General features: G+C 51.7%; 1 protein-coding gene across 1 annotated transcript; it reads left to right on the top strand.

Annotated features, from left to right (window-relative positions):
- Window positions 1-4,618: 4,618 nt before the first annotated feature.
- LOC106866761 (pectinesterase inhibitor 10-like) lies at window positions 4,619-6,905 on the top strand. Its single transcript, XM_014902551.2, has 3 exons — window positions 4,619-5,325; window positions 5,502-5,582; window positions 6,856-6,905. Exons 1-3 carry the CDS (start codon window positions 4,821-4,823, stop codon window positions 6,882-6,884), a joined length of 615 nt encoding a protein of 204 aa, XP_014758037.1. The 5' UTR covers window positions 4,619-4,820; the 3' UTR covers window positions 6,885-6,905.
- The last annotated feature ends 5,824 nt before the right edge of the window (window positions 6,906-12,729 follow it).

Below are 12,729 nucleotides of genomic sequence, written 5' to 3'. Positions count from 1 at the left end.
GCTCGGTGTTGGTTGCCGAGAGGGAGGAAGACGTTCCGCGGACTGAGGCTGCGGGGCAGCGGGCTGAATGGCCCCCGGCAACCGCCTTGGACCCAGGGACCACACCCGAGCCGGCAGCTTCGGCACCGCGCAAGCGGCTCGTGCAGCACCCGGTGTAGTTCATCAGCACGGTGTTGCGCGACGCCCGTACAAGGTAGCCGCAGGTGCAGAAGCTCCTCCTGGGGATTCTGCTCGTGTCCCGCAAGCTGCGCCACTATTTCCAGGCGCACCCCGTCATGGTGGTGTCGGGGTTCTGCCTTGAGCGAGCCCTCACCAACCGTGAAGCCACCGGGAGGGTGGCCGAGTGGAGGATGGAGCTGTGAGAGTTTGATCTGCACTTCACCAACACCAAGAGCATCAAGAGTGCGACCCTGGCGGACTTCGTTGCGGAATGGACGTCAACGGGTGTAGAAGAGGAGGAGCCGGAGACCAGCCTGCCAGGCAGGTTGGACGAAGGCCACTGGATCCTATACTTCGATGGCGCGTTCAGCCTCCAGGGAGCGCTGGGGTTGTAATCGAGTCACCGACGGGGGATCAGTTGAGGTTTGCTATCCAACTCGATTTCCCGAACTCCACTAACAACACGGTAGAGTACGAAGGTTTGCTCGCCGGGTTGCGGGCAGCAATCGCCCTGGACATCAAGCGCTTGGTCATTCGCGGGGACTCCCAGCTCGTGATCAACCAGGTTAACAAGGACTACGACTGCCCGCAGATGGCACCGTACGTGGAGGAAGTCCACAAGCTAGAACGCAAGTTCAAGGGTTTGCGATTTGAGCACGTCAAGCGGAAGGGCAACTTCACGGCTGATGAGCTGTCCAAGATGGCAGCAGAACACCGGAAGCCTCCGGCGGGGCTGTTCTGCCATAGGCAAGTGGCGCCTTCAGATGCCCCCAAGCGGTCGCCGGGGAAGCCCCTCCGGCAACCGAAGGAAACCCCGCAACAGCGGGGGTCCATGCTGCTGACGTAGCGGCATGCGTCGGCAGGGACACCCCTCCCTGGGCGGTGGAAATCGCCCGCTACCAGAAGGGAGAGGCCCTCTCGGAAGACGATGTCGCCGCGGAGCGAGTTGCCCGGCAAGCCAAAATGTACGCCATGGTTTCTACTGGCCCACGGCCCTGGCAGACGCGGAGCAGCTGGTGAACACGTGTGAGGCGTGCCAGTTCCACGCGAAGAAGAGCAACCAGCCGGCGCAGGCCCTGCAGGTCATCCCGTCCTCGTGGCCATTCGCGGTCTGGGGGCTGGACATCGTCGGCAAACTCCCGAGAGCAGTTGGCGGGTACGACTACTTGCTCGTGGCCATCGACAAGTTCTCGAAGTGGGTGGAAGTGGAACCAGTGCGGAAGGTGACCGCCCAGGCGGCCGTCAAGTTCTTCAAGAACATCGTGTGCCGGTTTGGTGTGCCTAATGGCATCATCACCGACAACGTCACACAATTCACAAGCGTGGTGTTCCAGGAGTACTGCGAGGGCATGGGCACCAAGATTCACTTTGCGTCTGTTGCTCATCCGAGGAGCAACGGGCAGGCGGAGCGAACCAACGCAGAAGTGCTGCGAGGGCTCAAGATGCGAACCTTTGACAAGCTCAAAGGCCACGGGAAGCACTGGGTCAAAGAACTCCAGCCCGTGCTATGGTCAATCAGGACCACACCTAGTCGGGCAACGGGCGAAACTCCTTTCCCCCTTGTCTACGGGGAAGAAGCGGTGCTGCCCCTCGAGCTCGAGCACGGATCTCCCCGAGTACGTGCGTACGGCAACGCCCGCCAACACGAGCAAAGGGTTTACGATCTGAACTTCATCGAAGAGCTTCGATGCCGGGCTGCTGTGCGAGCCGTGTGCTACCAGCAGGGACTCCGTCGTTATCACGACTGGCGAGTCCATCCCCGGGGGCTCGAGAATGGAGACCTTTTCCTGCGCCGGATACAAGGAACGAAGGCTGTGAACAAGTTGACTCCGAAATGGGAGGGCCCCTTCCGGGTAGTGCAGGTGACCAGGCCGGGGGCTGTCCGACTGTAACCAAAGAAGGCTTGCTGGTGCAAAATAGTTGGAATATTGAGCACTTGCGCAAGTTCTACCCGTGAAGCGACGGAGCCCGACCCTCAGGTGATGCCGCCGATGCATACCTCTCGAACTAGTGTAACCGGGCAACCCCCGTCTGTAAACCACTAGTTACTGTGAATAAAGATAAGTATTGTTTCCTGAATTTTTAGTTGCCTCGTTTATTTGCATGTCCCTCCTCCTTCTGTCTCCTGCTCTAGGTGCACAAAAGTTTCTTTCCATACTTGGTTGTGAGCAGGGGGCTGCCGGAGCCTCGAAAACGTTAACCCGTTGCCGGATCACTCCGGCACGGGGTATGCAGTTGCCGGGCTCTCCGCAACGTGCATCACGGGACATGCAGTTGTTGGGCTTCCCGCAACATGCATTACGCAGTCGCTGTGTCTGGGAAATAAAATTGCTCGCATCCAAGTTTGGCATCGACCCTTCTGTGCCCGAGGGCTGGGGGGCAGGAGATTTATCCATACTGCTCTGTGTTTTCGTGAATTTCAAATTTTTTTGCAGCATCTCAGGCTTGGTAAGAATCTAATGTGCAGGGTGAAGGTGGAATCTTTTGCACTGTAATGCTCGTGGACCGCCCACGGTCGCGGCGTGTAGCAGCGCCTAGTGGTGCGGAGCGACCGCATCACGAGGGACTCGCCGCACTTCGAGGACAGTGGCCTGCTCGGTCTCGAGTCGGGCCACCTTGTCCTTGGCAGCATTGACCTGGGTCTCGTGCCGGGTCGCCACGGTCACCGCACTGTTGGTGGCCCTGATCTGCACCTCCAGCTTGACGCGCAGGCCTTGGATCTCGCCGAGATAACTGGCGATCAGATCGCCCTTCTCGTCGATTCGAGCCTGGGCCGCAGCAAGCACCTCAGCGTCCTCCTTCTTGGTTTCCGCCTGAGCCGCCACCAGCGAATCCAGAACTCCCTGGAGCTCGGCGCGCCGAGCCTCCAGTCACCGGTAGAGTTCCTCTTCTACGACGACCGGCGTGGCATCATCCTCCAAGGCTTCCTGGGCAAGGCACGCCTCCTCCCTAGCGAGGCGCGTCTCCTCCCGCAGCCGGGAGATCTCTTGCCGCTCCTTCTCCACGGCCAGCTGCAGTTCGCCTAGCTGGCTCTTGGCGATCGCGTGGTGCTCCCTCACCTCGTTGAAGGAGGTGATGAAGGCCAGCTGCTAGTCCTTGACAGCGTCACGGAACCGGTGCCCCCGGTCGAAGACGCTCGGATCCCAAGTGATGGAATTCCCAGCCACCCCGGCAAGGGTGCCGAGGTCGGTGTCGAAGGTTGCGGCCGACGACGACGAAGCCCCCGCCGCCACCGTGTAGCTGGGCGGGGGGTCGTCCGCTTGCGGCGGAGCGTCCTGTTGCTCCACCTCTGCAACCTCCCCCTCACCCGCACCCAAGGACTGCGGGGCTGGTGAGGGTGACGCGCCCTCGGCAGGGACCGCCCCCTGTTGGGCGGCAGAAGAATCTGTGCCAGCTGCGTCTGCGGCCGCCGACGCGTCGCCGGACGCCGTCCTGGTGGGGGCAGTGCAGCATGGCTTGGCGTGGGGACTGCCTCCGGCTCCCCCGCCGTCCCCATAACCTCGACGTCGGAGTCGAGGTCAACCATCGTAGCGCCCGCTTCTGGTGCGGGCGTGCTCGGGCCTGCAACAGCGAGAAGTATGAGAAGTGGGAGGCTAAACGAGTAGCCCGGAGGCAGACGCGGGGGCTCTGGATGACGACCTTGCGAGGCCACTGGGCTTGCAGGGGAGTCTTCCCTTCCTCCTCCGTCCCGGCAAGTGTCTCCAGGAGGTTTGCTGCGGGCGAAGCGTCGCCTACGAAAAAGGAAGGTACAGTTGCAGAGTTAACTGGCAAATGGAAATGCAGGTAAGGAAGCGGGAAGGAGCTGTACTTGTTGCCGGCGCCACCTCCATCGGGGCTGGTTTGCCGGCAGGTGCGGCGGCGGCGCCGCGGGCCCTTGTGTCGGTCGGGTCGGCGCCGCTGCCGGCATCCATGCGCGCCTTCTTGCTCGGCGCGGCAGGCGGGGAATCATCCCTCCCCCTCTTCCGGCGCTTGCCGACCAATCGGCCTCCAGGGGGTTGCGCGGGAGCGCGAAGCCCCGGAAGACCCCCGAGCAGGCGGGGCCGTGGGTGCCCGTGGGGGTTCTGCGGCCCGGCGAAACGCGGGAACCGTCGAAGGGGCCGCCGCGGCATCGGGGGCCATCGCTGGTGTGGCTGCCGCCGCGGCTCCAGCGGCTGCTGCTGGGGTAGTGTAACAGCCCGAGACCAACCCTTTTCCTTTTAAGCCCTTTTGTACTGTTTTGTAATTTAATTATCTTCATCATCGTGTCAAGTTCATGCCATCATCTGCATATATGCCATGTCATTAGCATCATCTCACATTTCGTTTGCACGAAATGTCACTTCTTTTGTGTTGTCGTGTGCTTGCCTTTTCATGTGTTCACAAAAGCCCAAAATTATTTTTGTAGAAAACCGAATTTGGTTTGACAAAATAAATCCGGGTTTAATTAGACCTCACTCTTGTCTCTTATTTTATTGTGAAAACTAATATTACAAAATCTCTATTTTGGTTTGAGGTTTTTGTTGGCCCAAAAGCCCACCAAGCCAAACCCTAGGTTTTCCCAAACCTATAAAGCTACTATTTTCCCTCTTTTCCTTTTTCTTCCTCCCTATTTTTTTTCTGGCCGCCGCCGCTAGTCTTCTTCCCCTTCTCTTCTTCTTCCTCACCCCGTCTCGATCTCCCCCATGGCCGGCTCTTTCCTCGAGCTGCTCTCGCGCGCGCCCTCCTCTCCCCGGCCTCGCGCGCCTTCCTTCCTCCTCTGCGCCGGTGCCGCCCTCCACCGCGCGTGCCCGCGCCTCTACCTCCGCCGCAATCTCGCCGGTCCGAGCTCCTCCGGCCTCCTCTGTCTCCACTTCCTGCCCGTGCTCGCTCCGGTGCCGCCGCCGTCGACCTGGCCGCGCCGCCTAGCTCCTGGCCGTGCCGCCCCCTGCCGTGCGCCGCCCCTCGCCGATCCGCCCGAGCTGCCCCTCGCCCTCGCTCCCCGCGCCTCCCCTTTCCCCGAGCTGCTCTCTCTCCCTAGCCACCCTCCTCCCTGCTCTTCGTGCTGCTGTTCCACGCTGCCAGCGCCTACCGGAGCTGCCCCCGAGCGCCTCCCTCGCGAGACCCGCGAGCTCTTCCGCCGGGCTACGTCGACCTCACCTTCTCCTTGCTCCAGCTCCACTGTCTTGCGGTCTAGCAAGCCCAAGCTAGGTCCACTCATTTAAGTTCGTAAATAATATATCAGATTCACTTTCGGATTCCTTAATATGACATGCATCATCCCTATATGCCACGCATCATTCTTTGATTGCGCATATCAATTACCTTGTGTATCTTGTATGCTTATACTTTCCTTTTATGTGGTGTATTTGCTTCTTCCTTGCTAGTCTTCGGTTCCTACAACGACGACTACGCTTGTGTTCTTCTTCCAGGATTCTTGCTCAATTCCGGGCAATTGAGTACTCCAGGCAAGCAGTCATTCTTTCACCATGTTGTTTATACCCAATGCCTCTCTCTCATTCTTGCACTAAGTTACGTTCTCAGTCCTGTCACGATGCCTTTAGGATTGCATAGCTTTTTAGTCAGCTCTACTCAAATGCCTTTGCCTTGTTACTTGTCCTATTACCATGTCACATGTTTGTTGTTGCCCTACCTCTTGGTCATTAGATGTCATGCTTAGTTGCGAGTCTAGTGTCCTTATATCTGGGGTTCCATAATTGCTACATCCACATGCTACTTTATGATAATTGCAATTATTAAACTGTGATCTGATATTAAACTGTAACAAGGCAACGATGGAAGGCCGTGCTCTAACGCATTGGTGATTTATTCCATTTGCGCCGACCTAAGGATTGAGTTCTCGTTTCCGCCGACCCAAGAAACTTCATGCTAACCGCTCGTGGGAGAATATATGGGTTCCCCCTCGGCTTAGTACTCGTTTCATAGCTCTTCTAGGGGCCACATAGTTCGGGCGTTCCTTTTGGCATTTGCATTGTATGCACACACAGATTTGTGGAGACTTGTTGGTGACTTTGCATACATATAGGACTGTGGCACATGTCTGGAGTGGTCATTCTGCGGACGCTGAACCACTACCAACTATTCCCGCAACTCTTGAGTCCGTACGACGCTTCGGCCGGACTCTCGTTTCGGATTAGACTCAGTTGGGTGGTCCCCTGGATTAGTTGTGGGGCTTGGAAACGTCGTGTCGCCCAATCCTGCCGACACACGTCTTTGTGTGTTCCTACACGAGTGGCAATAAGGGTTGGACGAACGTGTACGGGTAAATTCGCACACCCTGCAAGGATAAATCTTTCGGAAAGCCGTGTCCGCGGTTATGTATTACTTGGTTGGTCATTACTTGATCATAGAGAACTTAACCAACTTAATCTCAACAACTTGACAAGTAATTAGGGATTATTCATGGATATGCTTAAAACTGCTTAACTGTAAAACTGCTTAAGTGTGAGTTTCCTTTGGATTGCTTCCTCATAGGGTGTTCAGGGGGTGATACGAGGATTGTGTTGTTTGGTGTTTAGTAAATAGGTTAATCACCTCACCTGGTAGAAGCTTCTCATCCTCTCATTAGACGTTGTTGTTAGTGTCTCTCCAGATATATTGCTGCTGCATAACCCCACCATATTATCCATCCTTTGAGACTTGTTGCATATCTAGTTTAAATCTCCCATAAGTCCTGCGAGTACTTTGTACTCAGTTGCTTTGCAACGTTGTTTTCTTCAGAGGTTCCAGCAGAGCAGGTGAGCCGTTAGCTTCTTCGTGGAGCACGACGTTGGATTCGATGTTTAGCCAGGAGATCCAGATCAGGGTTCTGAGACTCGTGGCGGGTTTCGTTCCAGCTTCCAGCCTCTTCAGGCCATGCTGTATTCTTGTCGGTACTCGGGCATAATTCGACTTCCGCTGATGTAGTGATGTAATGTTGGGACATGCGTCCTCTCTTTGTAATATTTGTTATTCTGCTCCTTGTATGAGCTTTGTAGTTACTCTCTTCTGTAGAGTTTGGTAATGATATTCATGTTGCAAAATCCTGCGATGAGCACATTAATGCATGTATGTATTGAAGTGTTTATCGTAGGTTAAGAACCTGAGGCTTGAATTATGCAAAGGTTAGCAATTTGGGGCTAAATTGTATAATTCCGGTCTCGGGGTCTTACAACTTGGTATCAGAGCTAAACTGACTCTAGGATTCCCTGGCTACTTTTGGTCGAAGTTTAGTCTAGAAATCTATTTTGTTCCTCTAAACTATTTAAAAACGTGAAAATAGGCTCTATTTTTCTTCTTTCCCACCCACCCACTTTTCTTGTTTTCGGAAAAGTTCCCTCTCGCCTAAGTTTTGCAAACTAAGTATCTCGTTGGTTTTTCCTGTAGTTCTTCAGGTGGTGCCTTTTCTCGTCTCTTCTTTTGCTTCAAGACAGATGAAGACATTCTACTTCTCTTCTAGCTGGTGTTTCTATATGTGTTATAGACCAAGCTTTTTCTTCTCTTCGCTCGTCTCCTTCTTTTCTTCTTGACTCCCCGACTTGCCTTCTTTCAGATGGTTTCACATTCTTTCAATTGGCTTCGTCATGTTGTCCGATTTGACTTGCTGCAAGAACAACGCTGGTCCTTTGGCCATGCCGCATAACGCAATGAGTACATCAATCTGTTCTTTCCTTCCTCTTTCTAGCATTCTATATTTGTTATAGAATTTTCTTTTCTACCTTGGCTTTTGCCTTCCTTTTAACGACTTCGTGGATCGAAAAAAAAAAGCCTTCTTCTAGGTTGGTTGTTTCACATGTTGTTCCTTTGTCCGTTGAGTCAAGATCTTTTGTCATCCAGCTACATTTTGCGATGCCTTGGATTACATCGGATTACGTTGGGAACCTTTGTACGTTGTGTACGAAGATTACCTTGATCTCAATCAGGAGATGTATCGTTTAGTGTTTACACTTAAGACGATGAGCTGTCTGACGCAACACCACTTCATGTTTTTCGCGGCATTGGATCATATCGTTGAGATTATTGTCCAGCATGCCATTCACATCTGCCTTACCCTGCTGCGTACGAAGTACCTCAGTATGGAGAAGTCACTTTTCAAATGCATTCCTAGGGGATAGATTAGTGAAGTGGGACTTTACTTCAGATTGTGCAAAGAGGCTAAGGATCATCTGATCTATGTTGAGAGCATAGCTAAGTTTGCACATGATGAAGGTAGGATCAACCAAAATCTGCATTTCTAGCTTGGTCACACTCGTGAACGACAATAGAATGATCTGCGTTGATTGTTGGCTACTATAGACGTCGGGTTTTTTTTCTCTAAGGATGTGTTTTACCCTGTCTCGTTTCCAACAAGTTGCTTGATGTTGGTGGTTTATCTTTGAGCGTGGTTTTCTCACCATACTCACAGCTACAGCCATCATCTTTCGTGTTTCTATGGCAAGTAAACGCCTTGCGGTGTTCATCTTTTCCATGAGACCATAGGCAATTCCAAATGTGTCTGTAACGCTTGATCCTCGTTACTGGGATTCTTCATGTATCCATAGCAATTGTGTACTACTATCCCGTGCGATATGTGATGCATAAGTGATGTTATGGATCAAGTTTATCTTTTGATGAACTCGAATCTTTCTTTTCAACCTTGTGTGTACGATTGTGTATCAGTGGTACAACTTGGAATTAGACTATAACTTGGCATCTTTTGCAATGTCACTTATGGTCGCTTTCCTTTCTTGTTTGGTCACTCATGCATTATGCAAAAGTTGGCAAACAAACCTCTCCAATCCCTAGAGCATTCTTCTGTGTATGAATTGCATCTAGATTCTTTCCCAAGCTTCCTTTTGTTCATCACCCGGAGCTCAGAAGAAGACTTCCAAAGGATTACCTCCGTTCGGAATCTGTTTTGCTTTGACTTTCTATTCTATTTTCCAACACTTGATTCTATACCGGCATTTTGTGACTTTCTGGATGTTTTTCCTGATGATTTGCTAGGCATTCCGTCTAACAAAGCAGTCGAGTTTGTTATAAAACTAGAACCAGGATTAACTCCAGTTTTCTAGTCGGCCTTGTAAGATGTTTCCCAATAACTTGTTAAGCTCAAGAAAGAATTGGAAGACTTCGAACATAAAGGCTACTTCCGACTTAGTTCTTATCCTTGGAATTATCCACTCTGTTTGTGCAGAAGGGGAATAAAAACCAAGTGCATGTGCATTGATTATCGTTCTCTTAATCAGCGTACAATTAAGAACAAGTATCCTCTCCCGTGCATCAACGATCTTTTGATCAACTGTCTTGTACGTGAGTCCTTTTCTAAACTTGATTTGAGAATGGGTTACCATAAACTCAAAATCTGAATGAGGACATTCCAAAGACTTCCTTCCATCACTCGTTTTGGTCTTTACGAGTACACATTCATGTCTTTTGGTCTCACCAATACTTCGTCAACCTTCTACCATCTCTTCAACTTTGTCTTTTTGGAATATCTCGACATTCTTAGTGGTCCTCTTCAACGATGTCCTTGACAACTCCAATCAGAAGAATCTTGCTGAAGATCTCCGTCTTGTTCTATCCAACCTTGTTGCACCATCTCTCTACCTGCCTTTGTAAATTCCAAGAGTTAAGTTGCTCGATTCACCTATTCATGTACAAAGTTGATAGTTTGGGTGCGAGATGGATTGGCCCCCATATCGACCACTCTTATTATTATCTCTTGTTACATTGGACCGATGGATCAATGTGTGGCTTTAACTTAGGTAAATTCTGGCTTCCAGAAGTTCTAACTCATACAAGGTCGCCTTCCTTTCGCTATTATCTTCAAGAAGGATAAGTGTTTCCTTTGGACCTCACAGTGCGATGAGTTCCTAGATCTTGAAAGATAAGCTTCCTAACCCATAGTTTTCCTAGATTTGTAACCTAACTCTCATACCCTTCTCTAGTTCTAGCTCCTTTAGACTCTTCAAGCTCTTTTCGGATCTTTTGAGATGTTTCTCACTAAGGTCTAGGCGCCATTCTCTTCCAAGATCATAAATAAAGTTGTGTTGTATGTGTCTCGCTAACTTCGTTTTCACGAACACACAACTATCCAACTCATGATCTTAAATTCTTGCACTTTCTCTCAAAGTCTAGTGACGTTACTTGCTTGGCAATCGTTGCGAAATCTTTTTTGAGAACCAAAGCCTCAAGTGTGTTTTCACCACATGATCTTACTCTCAGACAGTGTCGTTGAATTGAGAACATCGAAGACTTTGTTTTGACAATTTCACACTTCGGGCAAAAGCTATTGTTATGACTAACGCCTCAGTCCCAATTCGTTTTGCAACAACCTCATGTTTAAGGTTTGTCAACCTACTCTCTATGAGGAACTTGTGAAACTGAACCTTGAACTCATTCCACAAGGTTATCTTGCCAACCTGATTGTTATGTCAACGTTGGAAGACAAAATTCAGAATGCTCCACTTTCTGTTTCTCCTTGCCCGTAAGCTCATTTGTGAGATTATTGCTGGCAACTCCAAGTCCAAGAGTTTCACGATTGATGACAAAGGGATTGTGTTCTGTAAGGATGCATTGTTGTTCCTAATCATCAAGGTCTAAGAGATTTGTTTCTCAAAGATGCTCATGGCACTCCTCTCCTTTTTCACCCAGTTGCACTAAGATCAGGACATTAGTCTTGGTATATGCACCTAGTGATCAATCTTTTCTTCGTGTTACTTCGTTGCGAGGTACACAACGTTTTTGTATCAAGGACAAGTTCGCTCCGCGATACATTCACCTTTCCAAGTTTCTTGTTTGCTTCAACCTTCCTCCAACCTGCAGGATAAATCAGAAAGCCGTGTCTGCGGTTATGGACGACTTGGTTGGTCATTACTTGATCATAGAGAACTTAACCAAATTAATCTCAACAACTTGACTAGTAATTAGGGATTATTCATGGATATGCTTAAAACTGGTTAAGTGTGAGTTTCCTTTGGAATACTTCCTCACAGGGTGTTGAGGGGGTGATATGAGGATTGTGTTGTTTGGTGTTTAGTAAATAGGTTAATCACCTCACCTGGTAGACGCTTCTCATCCTCTCATTAGACGTTGTTGTTAGTGTGTCTCTCCAGATATATTGCTGCTGCATAACCCCACCATATTATCCATCCTTTGAGACTTGTTCCATATCTAGTTTAGATCTCCCATAAGTCTTGCGAGTACTTTGTACTCAGTTGCTTTGCAACGTTGTTTTCTTCAGAGGTTCCAGCAGAGCAGGTGAGCCGTTAGCTTCTTCGTGGAGCACGACGTTGGATTCGATGTTTAGCCAGGAGATCCAGATCAGGGTTCTGAGACTCGTGGCGGGTTTCATTCCAGCTTCCAGCCTCTTCAAGCCATGCTGTATTCTTGTCGGTACTCGGGCATAATTCGACTTCCGCTGATGTAGTGATGTAATGTTGGGACATGCGTCCTCTCTTTGTAATATTTGTTATTCTGCTCCTCGTATGAGCTTTGTAGTTACTCTCTTCTGTAGAGTTTGGTAATGATATTCATGTTGCAAAATCCTGCGATGAGCACATTAATGCATGTATGTATTGAAGTGTTTATCGTAGGTTAAGAACCTGAGGCTTGAATTATGCAAAGGTTAGCAATTTGGGGCTAATTGTATAATTCTGGTCCCGGGGTCTTAAGGGTAGCTGCCGCCGGGTCGCTGGCGGCACTGCCGGGGGGGTCACCGCCGTGGTGCCGGCAACCGCTGTGGGGGTGGTCACAGCTGAGGTGCCGGCGGCCGCCGTCGCAGAGTTGGGAGCCGTCGCAGCCACTGTAGAGGTAGCCGCGGCCGCTGCGTGCGCCCTTTATCTACGCACGATCAGGGCGCGTCGTCGCTGTCCTCCTCCTCGTCGTTCACGGGGACGATTACCCGGGTCGCGACAGGCTGGCCCGCCTCGTCGTCCGAGGACAAAAGGGAGGGCCAGCTAACTTCCGACTGGCCCCCGCTCTCTTCGAGCACCTGCTTCCCGCGAGGTGCAGGCGGAGGAGCGTGCGGGGTCCGAGTGAGGGAGTCATCCATCAGCCCCCACTCGTTGCAGGGCGGGAAGGAGGCGATGATGTCACTCAACCACGGAACGCTGGCATGGAGGGAGATAACCCCCGGCTGGAACCCCGTGGCGGGGACGTCTTCGCCGGAGATCCCCATCACCCACACCTGGAGAGATTCCCGGTCCACGCCGTCGCGGTGGAGGCGTGTCCTGTCCCCGGATCCTGTGTAAATCCACGCAGGGCGGGAGCGCAGTTGGAGCGGCGCGACGCGCCGGCTGATGAAGGTTCGCGCCACATCGACGTCGGTGAGCCCCGCTAGCCGCAAGGCCTTGATCTTCTCCAAGATGGGGAGGAGATCAGCGTCGCGGTGGTACCGGTCCCGCCAGCCGCCGTTGGGTTGCGGCAGCTCGGTGGGCGAGAGGATGAACTCCTCGGGGTCTTCTACCCGGACCCAGCACCAGTGGCCACGCCATTCTCGATCTTCTTTTCCGATCGGACGATGAACTCGGACTTCATCCGATCGCGGGCGCGGAACACCACCCCCGACGACATCGCATTCGCGTTATCGATCCGGGGGTAGAAGTAGTGCCGGAATAGTGCCACTGACGGCAT

This window comes from Brachypodium distachyon, chromosome 4 (genome assembly GCF_000005505.3).
Source record: "Brachypodium distachyon strain Bd21 chromosome 4, Brachypodium_distachyon_v3.0, whole genome shotgun sequence".
Lineage (NCBI taxonomy): Eukaryota > Viridiplantae > Streptophyta > Magnoliopsida > Poales > Poaceae > Brachypodium > Brachypodium distachyon.
The sequence above is the reverse complement of the archived record's forward strand: the minus strand, read 5'-3'. Positions and strand labels throughout refer to the sequence as shown.